This window comes from Fusarium solani (assembly GCF_023522795.1).
Source record: "Fusarium solani strain SB1 chromosome Unknown bctg00000014, whole genome shotgun sequence".
Lineage (NCBI taxonomy): Eukaryota > Fungi > Ascomycota > Sordariomycetes > Hypocreales > Nectriaceae > Fusarium > Fusarium solani.
Genome location: NW_027072141.1, coordinates 1,242,314 through 1,257,581, shown reverse-complemented (window position 1 = coordinate 1,257,581; position 15,268 = coordinate 1,242,314). Strand labels below are relative to the sequence as shown.

Here is a 15,268-nt window from a genome sequence, read left to right as displayed (position 1 = left end):
AGGCAATATCAGATGGACAGAAGTAGACACCTAACATGAACGCTGTACGAGCGACAATCAGATTCGCAATCGCTACGGGTCGCCTTGATCAGAGATGATCCAAATTCCGCTAACCTATCAATACTAACTAAAAACCCCTCGTATAATCAAAAGCAGGCACTGATTCAGCTGCCAGAAATGGGAAAATGAACACTTGGAGGAATTGGGCTTCAAGTTGACTTGCTACTAACCTTCACGAGGACCAAGATGAAGAGCAAGGAGTAGCCCAAAAGAACAATGCGGGATCCACAAGGGCTTGGCGAGATTAAGGCAAGAATTAGAGTTGTGTATATATTTTCAGCTTCAGAGCCCTTTGTGCATAGCCTACCGGGCGTAATAGACCTGTGTGTGTGTGTGTGTGTGTGTGTGCGTACAGTAGGGCATCAATTGATTCGCACACTAACAGGTCACCATCAGGAATGGGTGTGATCTCAGTGCATGATGGGGTGTTAGACAACTGGCTCCACAGGGATCATTGATGACACCAGTCAATTGATGAGAATTATCTAAAGAACAAAAGAAATTGAACAGCCATGTGTTCGGACAGAGCTATTTAAGCTCATGTCGTTAGGATTGGAATCCTTGATATGACAAGTTGGATGTGAAACCGGATACACGACCCCAAAGTATGAGCCACGTCTCATCTCCTTGCTTGCGCGAAGACTACCGGGCCGTACTTGCCCCACTGCTAGGGCACTATCTGAGACTGCCGAGGTCATAGTGAGCTTCTGTTATCAGTCTATTGCAATCAGAGTGAGCTAAGTAACATACTAACCGTAATTGGTTTAGATCCTTACTCAGTACATCATGGTAGTCTTCGCGCAAGCAGGAGACATCCAGTCGCACGAACCTAGCGGTGATATGCGAGATGGGGCCATGTTTTGTCCGTGTCCATGCAAAGCCCTGTCGGACCGACAAATGGCCCTCCCATTTCGGAACAAACTTCCTCCATCCACCATGGCCGAGCCTTATCTTATCACGCAGCCTAGCAACCGAAAACAACAAAGGCGTAGAGAAAACATCACGTCATCAATGAAGCAATCCACCACCATCGTCATCCGCCAACCAATGCATCATCCCACAGGACAGCGTCAATCATTCAAACCCCAAGTCGTAAATGGACTCTGAAGTCATCGTCGCCTGGATCTCCGATCAGCACCGTCTCCTACACGCCTGCTCCGATCCGGAAACGTGCCAGCTGACGCTCCAGTACGAGGAGAGCATCTCAACACCCTCTCGCAGGCGCCAGCGCTACGATCTCGAAGATCATCCATCACCGAAACGACTCCAGACGAACCGACCGGACATTGACTCTACCTTTGACGAAGTGGTAGTTGGAGACACGATGCGACGAAGCCCGAGAAAGAACGCCGGCGCACCATCTAGCCAGCAGACCCCGACTACAGCCACCTCGAGCCAAGACGACGTAGCTATCATCGAAGAACGGTCAACGGCTAGGACAACCCTTCCTCATCGCCAACTGCGTCAACCTGTCCTCCCCCCGCCTCAGTCTTTCACTGCCAAGCTCAGCTCTAGCGAGCGGCAATCCTTCGCCTCCGCCTCGCGCGAACAAAGCAGCGTGACCAGCCGAACGAGCCGGACGAGATCAACAAGCCCCGTTAAGAACCCGGACGATCTCCTCAAGCTCGAGAAGCCTGTGACGTGGACGACGCCGGATCCCCGGGCGTTGCGGAACAAGATCGAGGAGACGGGGAGTGCCCAGGCTCTCGAGTTGTTTAGCGATATTTGGAAGGTGATACAAGGGGACGGATTCCTGCCACGGGAGCTGAAGACGGTGTTGCAAGATGAGCTCATGGTTCCGGATGGTCGATTTGCAGCTGAGGATCGAGTTGCGGTTGTTGATGCGAAGGCAGTGCACGATGCTCGCACACTCTTCCCGTCTTTCAATGACGGAATGGGGAATCTCCTGGCCATCTACAACGAGCTCAGCACCGTACGAGACATTGTGGCGAACACTATCCGGTTCGTCAAGACAACTCGATCTGAAGCGACATGGAACGATCACATACACGGTCCAGTACTCCGGCTCGCTATGTCTAATATGCCGCACGTGAACGCAGAGAATATTACGCAGGCCTCCATAGCCAAGCCTTTCGTCCCGGCCTCACGAGGCGAGCTTGAGACGTTGAGCGGCAAGATGATTGACTACGCTCTCCTGCTACAGCCTGACAAGGACCTTTCCTCGCGCATTGCGACGTTCGTTGACGAGTTAGACGGACCGAAATCCTTTAACCAGTCGACCCATGGCCCCTTATGCTATGAGCCGTCGGGCGTCCTAGTCGAAACAAAGGTCGACACGCGGCGCCGAGCTGAGGGCAAAGCTCAACTTGGCATCTGGCTCGCGGCCTGGTACGGGCGCGTGGCCAAGTATGAGCCACTGGCTTCTTCCCCAGGCAATAGCGAACGGCTCCCGTTCCTCCCTGTCCTTCTGGTGGTGTGTGAGAGCTGGGAGCTCTACTTTGCTTTTGACGCCGGGGGCGAGTTCGAGGTGTGCGGGCCTCTTGAGATTGGGAGCACCATGACTGTGGAGGGATCGTATCGCTTGCTGGCGGTGCTGCGACTGCTCGCTGACTGGGTTGATGGGGAATTTCGGAATTGGGTTGAGCGATGTGTTTTATAGGACGGTGTTTCGATGTTGTTATGAGTAAATACACCGTTGACGAGTTGCTTTAATTCTACACCCCGTGATATGTATTGAGAATGAAGCCTAAGAATTATTCGCAGACGTGACGACCGTTCTGGTAGCCCGGCCGGGCACCTTCAAACGACTGGCACTGGAAGCCGCCGCGCAGCAAAAGGCGGCAGAGACGAGTGGGCGTAAGAGAGCGAGAAAACGGCGAATTGATTTTGGATTCAAGGTTCCTTTCGAGGATATTCCGCCGTTGGTACAAGAGGGGTTTAGAAGACTAGAACAGCTTTTTAGCAAAGGCAAGGGCGATGATGAAGTCTTGGAATATTATCAACAAGCCTAGAACTGTCTACAGCGAAATCTCGGAAGCCCATTTTGCGATTTGATGCTAATAATAGTACTCACTTACTACTGTATAATGACTATTGGAACTGTAGTAGAGTTCTTTCTTATGCCTCGCTTTTAGGGGGTAGAGTTCATTTAAATGACAGGAGTAGAGGGGGTAGTTTTATTGAGGTTGCCTCACGTAACAACCACACTGCAGAATAGGCTTCCCGGCTTCGGAGGGCTTACTGAGGGGTTTCTTCCCTCCTGCAACTGCCTCACGGGAGTCAATTGCTCGCCTCTGCAAGTAGCCCGTCATCTCTCACGCAGTCAAGACTCGATTTTCCCTCCCTCCCTCCCTCTGGATATAGAACCACTGCAATATACAGACACTTTGCCTCCCTACAGGGGAGCGCGGACGGGGCCCTCTCTGACGCTACGGTCTAACGCGTTTTACGTATAAGACCGCAGCGACAGGTGACCCGTTGCAGCCAAACCATACACGCTCTGTCCCTCTTGACTGCGTGAGGCCACCAATAAATGTTTATTATCTTAGAATAAACTCGTTGCAACTCTTGATTCCGACAACCGCTTACTTCATACAATGGATACCTTTAATTCAATCTACTATCATTCTCCTCTTCATGTACTCATATGTCTTGAAACCGTATGGCTAAGATGTTCCGATCTGCTGATGACTGGGATGTGGATACTATGTCCTTTGAGCGGGTGGTCGTAATTGGTACAGGTTAGGGTGGGTATTTGCATTCGTAGACATGTTTTGAAGCTCGGCCCAATTAAAGTGGGGCCATATTATGTTGCGAGGGGTTACCCGAGTGCTAGCGCAGCCACCGCGGACTTCCTTTGTCTCCGAGACTGCAACTTATCACCAAACTTGATGCATCACTTTGTCAATACAACATGCACCCGTCCGTTTGACATTGACGACACTGGATGAACACTGTGCAAACAGAAAAAGGAGGCCGTTGTAGCGTCCTAGACGGGCCCTCAGGAGCTCCACTAACATTGTCGGATGCATGCATGGCAAACAGAGCAGCAAGCCTGAACACAGACTTCCCAGAGTCACCCCTTGGACAAACGGCCTCACAAACGAGGCCATGCGCCCTTTAACGTACTTTCGACCTGTTTGGAAGCCCTAAAGAAATTTTTATGCCTTGCTTCTCGGGTTCAAAGACTTGAACGCTGCGATTAAATCTAACTCGTCTCCCGCCTTGCGAATCTATTTCATCAGTTACACTTGCCTCGCAGGCTGATTCATCTTTGATTTCAACTTCTACCCATCCGCTTCTGTCCCTATCCTGCCCGCTTGAGTCACTCTGGCTCAATCTCGTGCCCGCCATGTGCCAAGATTGTGTGCATAATGGCTGCACGGTAAGTCCATCCTTGCACTTGTGGAAAGACGAGGCCTAACCTGCTTCACTGCCAGATGATAGCTGGCGTCAATCTCTTCACCTATCTCGAAGCAGATTCCAACAGACAGCCCTGGACGCTCAAGTTCTACTTGGATCTCGAGGCAAAGCTGATGATGGCTCTGTCGAAACGGTTGAGAGGTGCATCGATGGAATTCATCGACCCAAACAGTCTTCCCGAAGGTCCGCTGCTTCACCAGTTGATTGACGACATAGATTTGGACTTCGAATACACAGCTCGTCTTCATAATGTTGTTTTCCGTATGCACTTCCGTGCGACCCTCGGTGCCCACAGCTTACTGACGACATACATATACAGGCGGCTTGGCTGCGCAAGCCAAGGGAATTCTTTCGGATGCGATCGCATGGGAAGCCATCTTCAAAGTCGAAAACGGGAGAGATGAGAACCTCTTCCAGTGGAGAGTCGGTTTCATCTTGAACGATATGGCGACGATCGAAGGTGCGAAAAAGTACATCACGGCCAAGCGCATCGGTGAGGCTCAGAGCCAGGAACTATGGGGGCCACAGTTCGTGGCTCATCCATCAACACTTCCTCCAACTCAAACTCCGGGTTCGGCTCCATGGCAGTATGCCAACCAACCTCCAGCACCGGCGGCTCCGTCACAGCCAGTGACCAGTGGCACTCAACCCGCCCACGGCTATGAAGAAGGCGTAGATAGAATCTCCGCCTCCCATCTATGCTTCGACTTCGAGTCTGTACCAGAAGCGCCTGCTGCCGTTTCCCCCACTCGGGAGGTCAGCCAGCGTGGGGGTCCTTGGCGACATGGTCATGCCCACGCTCACGCACCTGCTATTGCTTCACCTCTGTCTACTGTGCAGTCATCCTCTCTCATGGACGCAGGCGCACAACCGTCGGCTCTTCCTCCTTCGCAACCTTAGAGAGTCATGTATCAGCCGATTGCCCACGCCAACGTACTCGGCAACCGCCATTCTACTCCGTTGTCGGTGTGGAATCAATCCTCTGCTGCCTCCGCCGAGGTTGCTGGGTCTTCCTCCCGCCGCCGACGACCTGTGGAAATATTGCGCAGGGGTGCTGAGTGCAAGTATTCCATTGAACTTGATTGTTAATTTTTGAGATAAGAGTTCTTGTCGGGTTTATATCTCTATATGATTCCATCTGGGACTTTGAACTCTAAATCTAGGACTTTCAGACTGCTGGTCTGGCTCCTGAAGGGAAGGGGGATCGTCGGATTTCCAAGAATTAATTGAGGTGGCTGGGGCGGTATTCGAAACACCTGACCATATCTTCTACTGTAGAAAGGTACCGCCACGGCATCGAGCGAGGCTCGCTCCCTCGCCGAATACGGCAGTGAATCTGGCATTAGGAAAAGACTTTGACAAGTTCGTCAAGCTGGCCAAGACAAGCGCCTTCTTTGATAGGATCTGCCCTCGCTACTAGACGGGGCCGACCCGAGATGCAGCTGCGTCCGCTCCCTCCTTTATTCTCTCTTCTCTTCTTTTATTACCTCTTTCTACTATGTAGGCTCGGCTAGATAGGGAGCCGCAACGCTCTCCGTCTGGCCGCGGCCATCCTCAACCACGGTCCTCCACCATGACTATCATAGTCATGAACTGCCCCGCGGCTACTGTTTACTAGCCGCGCCTGGACCACCCGCTGACGGGTAACAGGCTCGATGTAATGCGCCATTTGTGCCGATGATATGCTGGATAGGGGACACTGTATGGTTAGATCATAGGTAGACTCCCGTAGCTCAGCACGTCCTGTGCTCCCATAGGAGACTTCTGGGGCCTCGCGGCCCCCCGGACGAAAAATATACATACATACATACAGACTTCACGATGCCGCTCCCACCAAGAAGGAGCGACTTTTCAATGTCGCTCCCATACAAAGAGATGCAGTATATAGCGTCGCTCATTTGCACATTTCCTGCATCTATTAACTCTCCAAGCTTTCAATACAACTTGATTACTCAAGAATATTTCTTGATATTATCAGACGTGATTCGCCACCCTACGCTCAGTGCGTTACGCCCCGTTTCAACTGCCAACATAAACCCATCAGGTTACGGTTTACTACGTTGGGAACCTTGACCGTCACAATTGCTCTTAAGTCTCTTCCAGCCTAAGGAGACCGAGCTCAATCACATTAAGGTTATAGATGCGGCCTATGTAGGCGGCCAAGCTCTTAGAGACAGCAAGAAATATACTCGTGTTAGTACGGCTACTACGAATGAGCAGTTCCGACGCTAGTGCATTAACGAGGGGAATATTACTTTGCCAATGAATATCATCGAAGCCGACATTCCTGAGTAGGTTCTATCGGCTTAGCTCGTGACCGACCTAGTCAGCCTTTAAGGGGTCGATAAAATCCCAAATGTTGTAGGCTGTTGCGAACTTCTAGATGATGTTAATCCATAGCTTCTAATTACCAGGCCCTTAGAGGATAACCCGGGAAGAATCTAAGCCGTTCTGATCCATCGTGTGTGCTAGTAGCAGTAGAAGGTATCAAATTGACTAGCTGGCTTATTATTTTAATAGCTAAGAAGAGAGGTTTCTAAAAAGGGTCAAAAAGATAGCTAAGTTGGCAAACCGGGCTCATAACTATCACATTCAATGGGTATTTTAACTCCGTTGAAGCTCTTGATTTCCAACTAAATGATTGACTGAAGTTGGTCTGTTTTATCCTTCCTTAGATGGGGTCGTATTCGTCAGCTATGACGGGGTTTTCCTCACGATCTGTTTCATCCAAGTTTAATCCTGCTAGTCAGACAGCCCGTGTGTCAGAGCACCCTTAGTAATAGGATGCGTAGCCATCCTTGCCATAGCCATCTTTGCCATAGCCATCTTTGCCATAGCCATCCTTGCCGTAGCCATCCTTGCCGTAGCCATCCTTGCCATAGCCATCCTTGCCATAGCCATCCTTGCCGTAGCCATCCTTGCCGTAGCCATCCTTGCCGTAGCCATCCTTGCCGTAGCCATCTTTGCCATAGCCATCCTTGCCATAGCCATCCTTGCCGTGCATCTTTGCCATAGCCATCCTTGCCGTAGCCATCCTTGCCGTAGCCATCTTTGCCATAGCCATCTTTGCCATAGCCATCCTTGCCGTAGCCATCCTTGCCGTAGCCATCCTTGCCGTAGCCATCCTTGCCGTAGCCATCCTTGCCGTAGCCATCTTTGCCATAGCCATCTTTGCCATAGCCATCCTTGCCGTAGCCATCCTTGCCGTAGCCATCTTTGCCATAGCCATCCTTGCCGTGGCTCTTCTTTTTATCGCAGTCCTTTCCGTGGCCGTCCTTTCCGTGGCCATGCTTGCCGTGGCCGTGCTTGCCGTGGCCGTGCTTGCCGTGGCCGTGCTTGCCGTGGCCGTGCTTGCCGTCACCGTAGTTATTGTTGTGGCCGCCGTAGCTGTGGCCATCCTTGCCGCCGTAGGTGTTGCCGCCATAGGTGTTGCCGTACTTGTTCACATTGTTATCCCTATCTCCGTAGCCTCCGGGAGTGGCAGAGGCTCCGGCAGCAATGAAGCTGAGGATGGCAACGACTTGATGAAGCTTCATGGTGAAAGATGGGGTGATTTGAGAAGAGAAGGATACAAGAGGGTTTTTTAAAATGAGGGTGTGAAGGTAAGAGATCCGGAGCTGGGTACTAAAGGAGCTTGTGGAATGAGGATGAGAACTAGATAATAACAATCAGTTTCGAGGAGGTAGGTGCCTCCTTTTATAGATGAAATGAGTGTATACCTATCTGGACGTCCGAGAGCTTCTCCGGGAGTATCCTCTTGAGACTCTGGAACCAAACTTCTCCCGTCCTAGCCCAATGGATTCGGCATTAGGCGCAAGCCATGGAGGTTCTCCCACAAGGACACGATGGGCTCACTACGAGCCTCTAACCTTTCCGTCATCGGGGATCACCCATCTGGTGTGTTTGATTTTGCGATAAGCTCGGATAGTCTGAAAGCTTTGTGCCTCATGTGTTGACCCTATGCAGCTTTCATCTCGCCCATAGGGTAATATTAAGCCTCATTCCGCATCCGAGCGACTTCAATAGATAATAGGTACTATGCTAACATTGCATGTTGCATTCCGTTTATATGACGGACTGCGCCGTATACTGCATGTGATATTTGAGCTGATGCCCTAGAAAGGAAGTGCCCACTCCTGGGAGACCGCAAATAGACGGACTCATTTAGACCGCACTCTATTTTAGTTGATTCGGTCTAGGTTCCTAAACAAGCTTCTCTTGAGAGGGTGTCAGCGGTCGGATAGCACAGGGGACGCTGCCGATCCTTCATCAAACGGGTAAGTTTATCTTCCCGCAATTCTTCGGCACCTCTTTGATTCGATGAGACGTGCGGTCGGTATAGCTAAATATAGGTCTAGCCACCCGTTCGTATATGCAGCAGACGATGTCGTTGTGCCTCGCCGTTGACGGTGTGGCCCCGGGACGCTATGGCTAGAGAGTTAGCCAACTACTTCGGGATTCAGGTCAGTTTAGGTACCGGCTTCGAAGAATTAGGCAAATAATTAGCAGAGGAGCAGAATATCTGTCGTCCAGCTCCTCCACCCATCTTAGAGTCGATATCTATGGTGACGAGAACTTACTCGTTCCGGCTTCTCCGCGCACAACTCTTCTCCACGGCAGCTCGCAGGCGTTGTCCAGCCGCTCCTCCATGCGAGTGGCCATTATTGTTACCGCTCCGACCGTAAAGAGTATCAACAAAAGAGTTCAGGTCCGAATGCAGGTCTCAGGTAGGTCCTACGGCCTAGAACTCTAGGGACGGGAACGGGATCTCGGGCCTAGCATCACTATTAGGTAATGTTTCATTGGGTGGCGCTCAACCGATATACCGGTTCCCCGTCATCGACCTTATCTCGATCGGTTCATAGCCGCAAGAAACAGCTTGACGCCGCTCAGTTCCCATCTTCCAGATCGAGGGTAGGTGGTTGAGAGGCAGAGGAGGAGAAACGAAACGAAAAGAATCGCGTAGCCATGCGGTGTTAGCCTAGTTTCATGTTGATCATCTCGGCAACAAAAATAAATCCAACGTTAATCATGGACGGAACCAAACAAACAGGTGCTAGCCGCGAGGTATCATTGGTCGTTCATGCATGCAACCCATCTCCTGAATGCTCAACAACCTCCAAGGCGGTCATGACGAGAGGTTGTAGCCAATTAAAATGCGCAAAATTAACGGTACACATTCCTCGCCTAAATTAGGTGGCGAGATAAGTCCCAACAACGCTGGTTATTACAAATCGCTACATAACAAATCCGGCAGCCAAACCAACTCTGCTTACGCACGGCGACTGATACATGGGCACCCGGATGCCCAAGTATGTATGTCCATTGAATTGGAAGATCACCTTTCTCTCACAAAATTGATACACTAAGAACGAACAGTCCTCTGGATCTAACTCTGCTAAAAGCCGATCCAGCGGAGCTTCGCTGTTCGTGCCGTTGCTTGTACGATTTGGCCGTGGCTGTATCAGTTAGACAATTCTTGCGTTCAATTGGCGGGTGGCTGGCGCAAGGACCCCTACTAAGCTCCTAGGAATGCCACAAGGACCCACCTGTTGGGCTCCGGGCCGGCGAATGCCTCCCCATTCGCCCAACGGCGCACTCAACTGGCCCAGCAGTGAGTTCTGCGTGCTACTTACGCGGAACGTGGGTGTTGCGTCAAAAACTGCCGAGGCGAAGAATAATCTTGCTTCATGGAGCCGGTTGGAGTGATAATTCTGTGTCTGCCTGGTGGTGGGAATTAGTTCTCAACAACCAAGCCAAGATCCTGAGCCAATCCCAAACCTTCCGCTAATTGCGGCGGTAGCCGCTTGTTTCAGAAAGTTCGCCGTTACCATGTCATGTCGTTGTACAGGGGTATGAGTGACCGCTTGCTGACCAAATCGTGCATATGGAAAGATCCATGCAAATTTGCTCATGCTTCGCTGGCTAGACGGAAGGCTCAAATGCTAAACCCATGCACCCTATTGCAGCCGAAGCAGTTTTGTGTATATCATGCGAGCCCTAACACTTTAGCTATGCTTGTAGTCTCGCAATTCGCTTGCTCTTTGGTTATGTAGGCATATCTTCGTGTCCCTATAGGATGATATTTTGCACGGTAAGCTGTTTCATATTAGCTGCCCGTAAAAGTATATGCTGTACGCTCGCCGATGTTCCCGTGACATTCGATAAGCAGATATCGTTAACCCTGACGACCACACCACGTTTCAAGATGTCAAAGAGGCGCCCGATGCTGGCCGCACTGTACAGCTCTCCAGATGGAAAATGCGATTGTGTCGCTCAGCCTGGTCGCAATCATGATTTTTTTTAAAGCATGGGCAGCCCAACCTGCCGTAAGTCCAGCACTGCAGGGCCAAAATAATATATATACACTGTACATGTCTCCGACCAACCAAAGAAGAATCATCATTAACCAGTCTTACAGTCCACTGGTGCCTTATGATAAATTCTCCTTGCATTCCCGGGTCGGCAAACGCGGATGAGTAAATATGATTGTGAAGGCTCTCTTCCTTTCCGCCTTTCGCAGAATTATTGCGATTTGTGAGGTATTTCACGTTAAGGCAAGCACTCATTACAAGCGTTTGGTCGACAGGAAAACGTCTAACTTGCACCCCACAGAATTTTAACAATAGCCAAAGTATTTATGATCGTTCCAACAAAAGACTTCAGCTCAATCTTCCATATAGTCTCCGTTCATATCCTTACTGAGGTTGAGGTATGTTATACATCTGCTCATAAGTGCACGGAGGTGATAACAGTACGACTAGTCCGTTTCCTCCTTTGACGGGTCTTCGGGGGATTCCGACTATTGACGACTGTGTTGCCAGGGGCTATGGCGTGGCATTGGGCATCGACTTAGCAATGTGTTTTCTATCTCGGGAAGAGATGCCGCAGGGGGGGTTATGAACCTCCATTCTCTATTCGCGGCGGTTGAAATGAAGCCTTTGGAGCAACCGGACTGCAACGGACAACTACATGTGATTTACCCCAGTAGCAGACCACTGGTTCATCACCACTAAACTGGCCTTTCCGGATTACCGCGTGGCCATTCCCATAATCAGTAATGATGGCTGGGTATATGTAATGTGGACATTTCCCAAACGCCGAGGACTCCAGAGCTTTCTATTGCCGCCCAGGGTATCACAAGCCACGATACACGGGCGATATCCACCAGTATGTCCCTGCGTTGGTGGAGTTGCTCTGCCAACACGGAACCAACACTCGGACATGGCCTGCTTGAACCTCAGGGTGAGTCGTTCAGGCAATGGATCCTTCGTACCTTGCCAATTTGTTCCCGAAGTAGGTTTATGAGCGGCTCAAACGAAATTAGAGCAGCGAGGAGCTGTCTCGGATAGTCTTAGAGTGCTTCAAACCGCAATGCGGTTTGACGAAAACACGGCCCTCCTCACATCCAAATTTAGATGGCAGACCGGCGGTAGTGTCTTCACGTCGCCTGACACTTACCATGCAGTACCCACCTGCCGTACATACCCACCTACGGCAGACTATAGGGGTCACTGTTGCAAAACCCCACAAACCACCGCAAGAGAGACGAAACGGGTTAGCGAGATGGGCAACCCACCCCGCAGTACATTGCTCCGTGTACCTCAGCGTAGATTCTTGGATTTTTTTCGCGTTACGGAAAATGTAATCAAAGCAGCGGGACCGCAGCGGACCAGCAAAGCAGATTTCTATCACGTCCTACAGACATCGGCCACCACCATGGCGGTCGAACTGGGCAACACCAACGCTCAATTGTCCTCTTCCATCTCTTCCTCGTCCTCCTCGTCCTCCTCGTCCGGCTTATTGAGCTGCTGAGCATCGAGTTAGTAGTGGAAATGTATCTGACGACTTGATCCCGCTCACAATCCAGAGCCGAGCAGCCTCAGCGATGGTCTCCAGCGCCATGATCTTTCGCTCCTCGGGGCTCTTCTCAGCTATCTCGCCGAACGAAGCCAAAGCGGGAGCTGGTCCTGGAGCGGCAGGAAGAGCCGCACCACTACCGCAAGCTCGTAATTGTTGTGCTGCGCGCTGTGCAGCAGTCCGCCAGGCATCGTCTGGATCGGAATTCGCACGCTTGAGCTGCCGATTCAGCTCCCAAAAGGCGCGCACAGCAGCAAGAGCACCAACCGGGACCTAGAGATGCAGCTTTGTCAGTGGCTCGATACCTGAGAGCAAGCAGATATGCCTTACCGGCCTGCAGGTGTGAGCGTTCTTTGCGCAGTCCCAGCACGCAGCACCAGTATCTATTCCGTGCATGTCAGCGTAGCAGGTGTATGATCCTGGGGCAACCCAACATACTGTCTTGGGAGGCACATTCATGGCCGGGGGCTTTGGTGGCGCGTGTGACGCAGGGGCGGCATGGGAAGTCACGCACCGAGCCGATGGGAGGGGCCTTTTTCGTCTGCTTCTTCTTCTGCTCGGACGAGCGTGTTAGCAGCCGTCTCTTCGCCACATGAGGACTTATTGGATCGTACGGTAACCTTGGCCGTGGATTTGCGGGCGTTGGGTCGGACCAATCCTCTGCCCTTCTTGACTATGTTAACTCCTGCTGGGCGAGTCCCCCTCCGTCAGGTCACCGGCACCAGTTTCACTTACAATGACGGGATCGGTTGTGGGCATGACAACGCTGTTGACCATTGGCTTTTCCAACGGATACGACGATACAGAAGGGAAGGTAGGAACCAGGGTTGTAAGGGATGTGGGTTGTGTAAATATGTGCAGGTCAGCAGCGTCGATCCTGTTCCCGGTTTGGCAACGTTCCAGCAGTAAACCCCTGACACTAAGCCGCAGCGGGCCAGTTGCAACACCGCTGCGGGGTATTGCGGTGAGTCAACGTGCTAGGGTATAGTGAGACCAGGCCATCGCCGTCCCCCCCTTTTTCCTGTCGTGAGGACCAAGAAAATCGCCCACGCCTTCGACATTACCGCCAACAATGGCACGTCCGCCCAATCCAATCGATCACTACCGTGACTATGTCACTCATCTCTACCTTAACGGTGTCTCGCGAAGCAGGATTCAGTATAAGCTTCGGAAGCAATATCATGTCGCAGTCAATCTCAGTACAATCTCTCGCCGAATCGCAAGCTGGGGTCTCCCGCGCCAGCAAGCCCGTACCAAAGAAACCCCAGAGCTGATAGAGGCCACCCGCGACCTGATCTTTCGCGTTGGGCTTACCGAGAAGCAGACGCTGGGCGTTCTGCAGAGACAGGGCTGGCCGATCACGAAACGAGGTCTAAAGCGCATCAGGCTTCACCCGGACCGCCGCTGGGTACGCAGGATCAATAGCGACGAGGAGCGCCTTGCGTTGCTGGAAAAGACAGAGCAAGTCATCATCGAAATGACGCGGCGCTCTAATGCTATTTCGGGATATGGCAAAAGCCTTCTCCAGCCTTATCTTCGTCAGAAAAAGCAGCTCTGGGTACCAAGAGACCCTCTCTTTGCGATGTACAAAATCATGTTCCCAAATGAGGTCGAACTCCGGAAAAGGATGTTTCGGAGGAAGAAGGGACAGTTCCTTGTCCCAGGACCAAACTACCAGTGGTGCATTGACGGTCATGACAAGCTCAAGGCGTATGGATTCGAGATATATGCCGCAATAGACGCCTACTCGCGCAACATTATCTGGTTCTATGTTGGCCACACTGCTACAACTGCTTTGAGCGTGTTGAAGCAGTACTTGGCCGCATGTGATGCCTACGGCTTTCGGCCATGGTATTTGCAAGCAGACAGGGGCAGCGAAACGCCATTGGTCGCAGCAGCACATTGGAACTTTGTTTTGGCAACAGACGGGCGAGTGGAATGGCATGGGCAAGTGTTCCAGCAAGGGAAGCGCCTGAAAGATTCGTACAAGGCGGCTCCAAGTACGAAGAATGTTAAGATTGAGAGTTGGTGGGAGCGCATGCTGCATGTCTCGTCCCGGCAGTGGGTAGACTACTTTGGGGAGCTCGCCAGGGACGGGGACTTTGACAGCGATATGTTGGAGGATCAGATTGCCATCTACGCCGTCTTCGAAGATGTATTACGCCAAGAACTCTTCGACTTTGTGGAGGCGTGGAATCTTCATCGAATTCGCCTTCAGAAGAACCGTCCACACGTGATTCACGGCCAGCCCTGGATGAATTACCATTACCCCGATCCAGACAAGGCATGCAACTGGGGTATCCCCATTGACCGCTCAGTTCTAGGTGAAATGGAGCGACCATTGGCTGATATCGACATTAGCACATGTTTGGAGCCGGAGACAAAGAATTGGTGTCGCCAAGTTCTTTTCGAAATGGGCTACGATCAGGTAGTCCTTGGAACTCGCCAGGAGCCGGACAAGTTGCGGCCTTTCAAGCGCTTCTACCTTGGTCTTCGAGATAGAATCATTCAACACATCGAAAGTGGTCAACAACCTGTGCTGGCATACCGTAAAGCGCCAACGGGGGGCGTTGCCGAATATGTAAGCCACACTATTTGTTTGCTAGTAAACCAATCTAAACGCATATAGCAAGCATTGCTTGAACGAGCAAATCAAGCCCGAGGAGAAGAGCTTGGAGACGGGGAACCAGCAGAGCAGCCACTGGTGGAACTGGGATTTGAAGATGAGGAAGGAAACGACATTGAGGGAATAAGTGATGACGGAGAGGATAGCGACAGTTCAAATGGGGAGCCTGAGTAGTCAATCCTTCCTTCTCCCATAGCGAACGGCAAACGTTGTGGGGATTTTAGTGCCTTTGAAGCGTGTAGAGTGGGCCGGTGGAAGGGCTCTAGCAGTATCAGTGTCGAATAGTTGTGCTTGAGTTTCCCCCACGGTTCGACGAATCAATTCCGGGTTTACCTGTTA

General features: G+C 51.5%; 5 protein-coding genes across 5 annotated transcripts; 3 read left to right on the top strand and 2 right to left on the bottom strand.

Annotated features, from left to right (window-relative positions):
* Positions 1 to 1,156: 1,156 nt before the first annotated feature.
* MRS44_017877 (uncharacterized protein) lies at positions 1,157 to 2,680 on the top strand (the record flags this gene model as incomplete). Its single annotated transcript, XM_065615767.1, has 1 exon — positions 1,157 to 2,680. The coding sequence occupies one exon, from the start codon at positions 1,157 to 1,159 to the stop codon at positions 2,678 to 2,680; it is 1,524 nt and encodes a 507-aa protein (XP_065471839.1).
* Positions 2,681 to 4,372: 1,692 nt separating this feature from the next.
* MRS44_017876 (uncharacterized protein) lies at positions 4,373 to 5,343 on the top strand (the record flags this gene model as incomplete). The annotated part of the gene is made up of 3 exons (XM_065615766.1): positions 4,373 to 4,405; positions 4,461 to 4,704; positions 4,763 to 5,343. 3 exons carry the CDS (start codon positions 4,373 to 4,375, stop codon positions 5,341 to 5,343), a joined length of 858 nt encoding a protein of 285 aa, XP_065471838.1.
* Positions 5,344 to 7,205: 1,862 nt separating this feature from the next.
* Positions 7,206 to 7,979, bottom strand: MRS44_017875 (uncharacterized protein; the record flags this gene model as incomplete). The annotated part of the gene is made up of 1 exon (XM_065615765.1): positions 7,206 to 7,979. The coding sequence occupies one exon, from the start codon at positions 7,977 to 7,979 to the stop codon at positions 7,206 to 7,208; it is 774 nt and encodes a 257-aa protein (XP_065471837.1).
* A 4,212-nt stretch (positions 7,980 to 12,191) lies between these two features.
* On the bottom strand, positions 12,192 to 13,062 carry MRS44_017874 (uncharacterized protein; the record flags this gene model as incomplete). The annotated part of the gene is made up of 5 exons (XM_065615764.1): positions 12,192 to 12,251; positions 12,307 to 12,576; positions 12,634 to 12,686; positions 12,742 to 12,856; positions 13,039 to 13,062. The coding sequence occupies 5 exons, from the start codon at positions 13,060 to 13,062 to the stop codon at positions 12,192 to 12,194; spliced, it is 522 nt and encodes a 173-aa protein (XP_065471836.1).
* Positions 13,063 to 13,375: 313 nt separating this feature from the next.
* On the top strand, positions 13,376 to 15,103 carry MRS44_017873 (uncharacterized protein; the record flags this gene model as incomplete). Its single annotated transcript, XM_065615763.1, has 2 exons — positions 13,376 to 14,884; positions 14,933 to 15,103. 2 exons carry the CDS (start codon positions 13,376 to 13,378, stop codon positions 15,101 to 15,103), a joined length of 1,680 nt encoding a protein of 559 aa, XP_065471835.1.
* Positions 15,104 to 15,268: the final 165 nt, after the last annotated feature.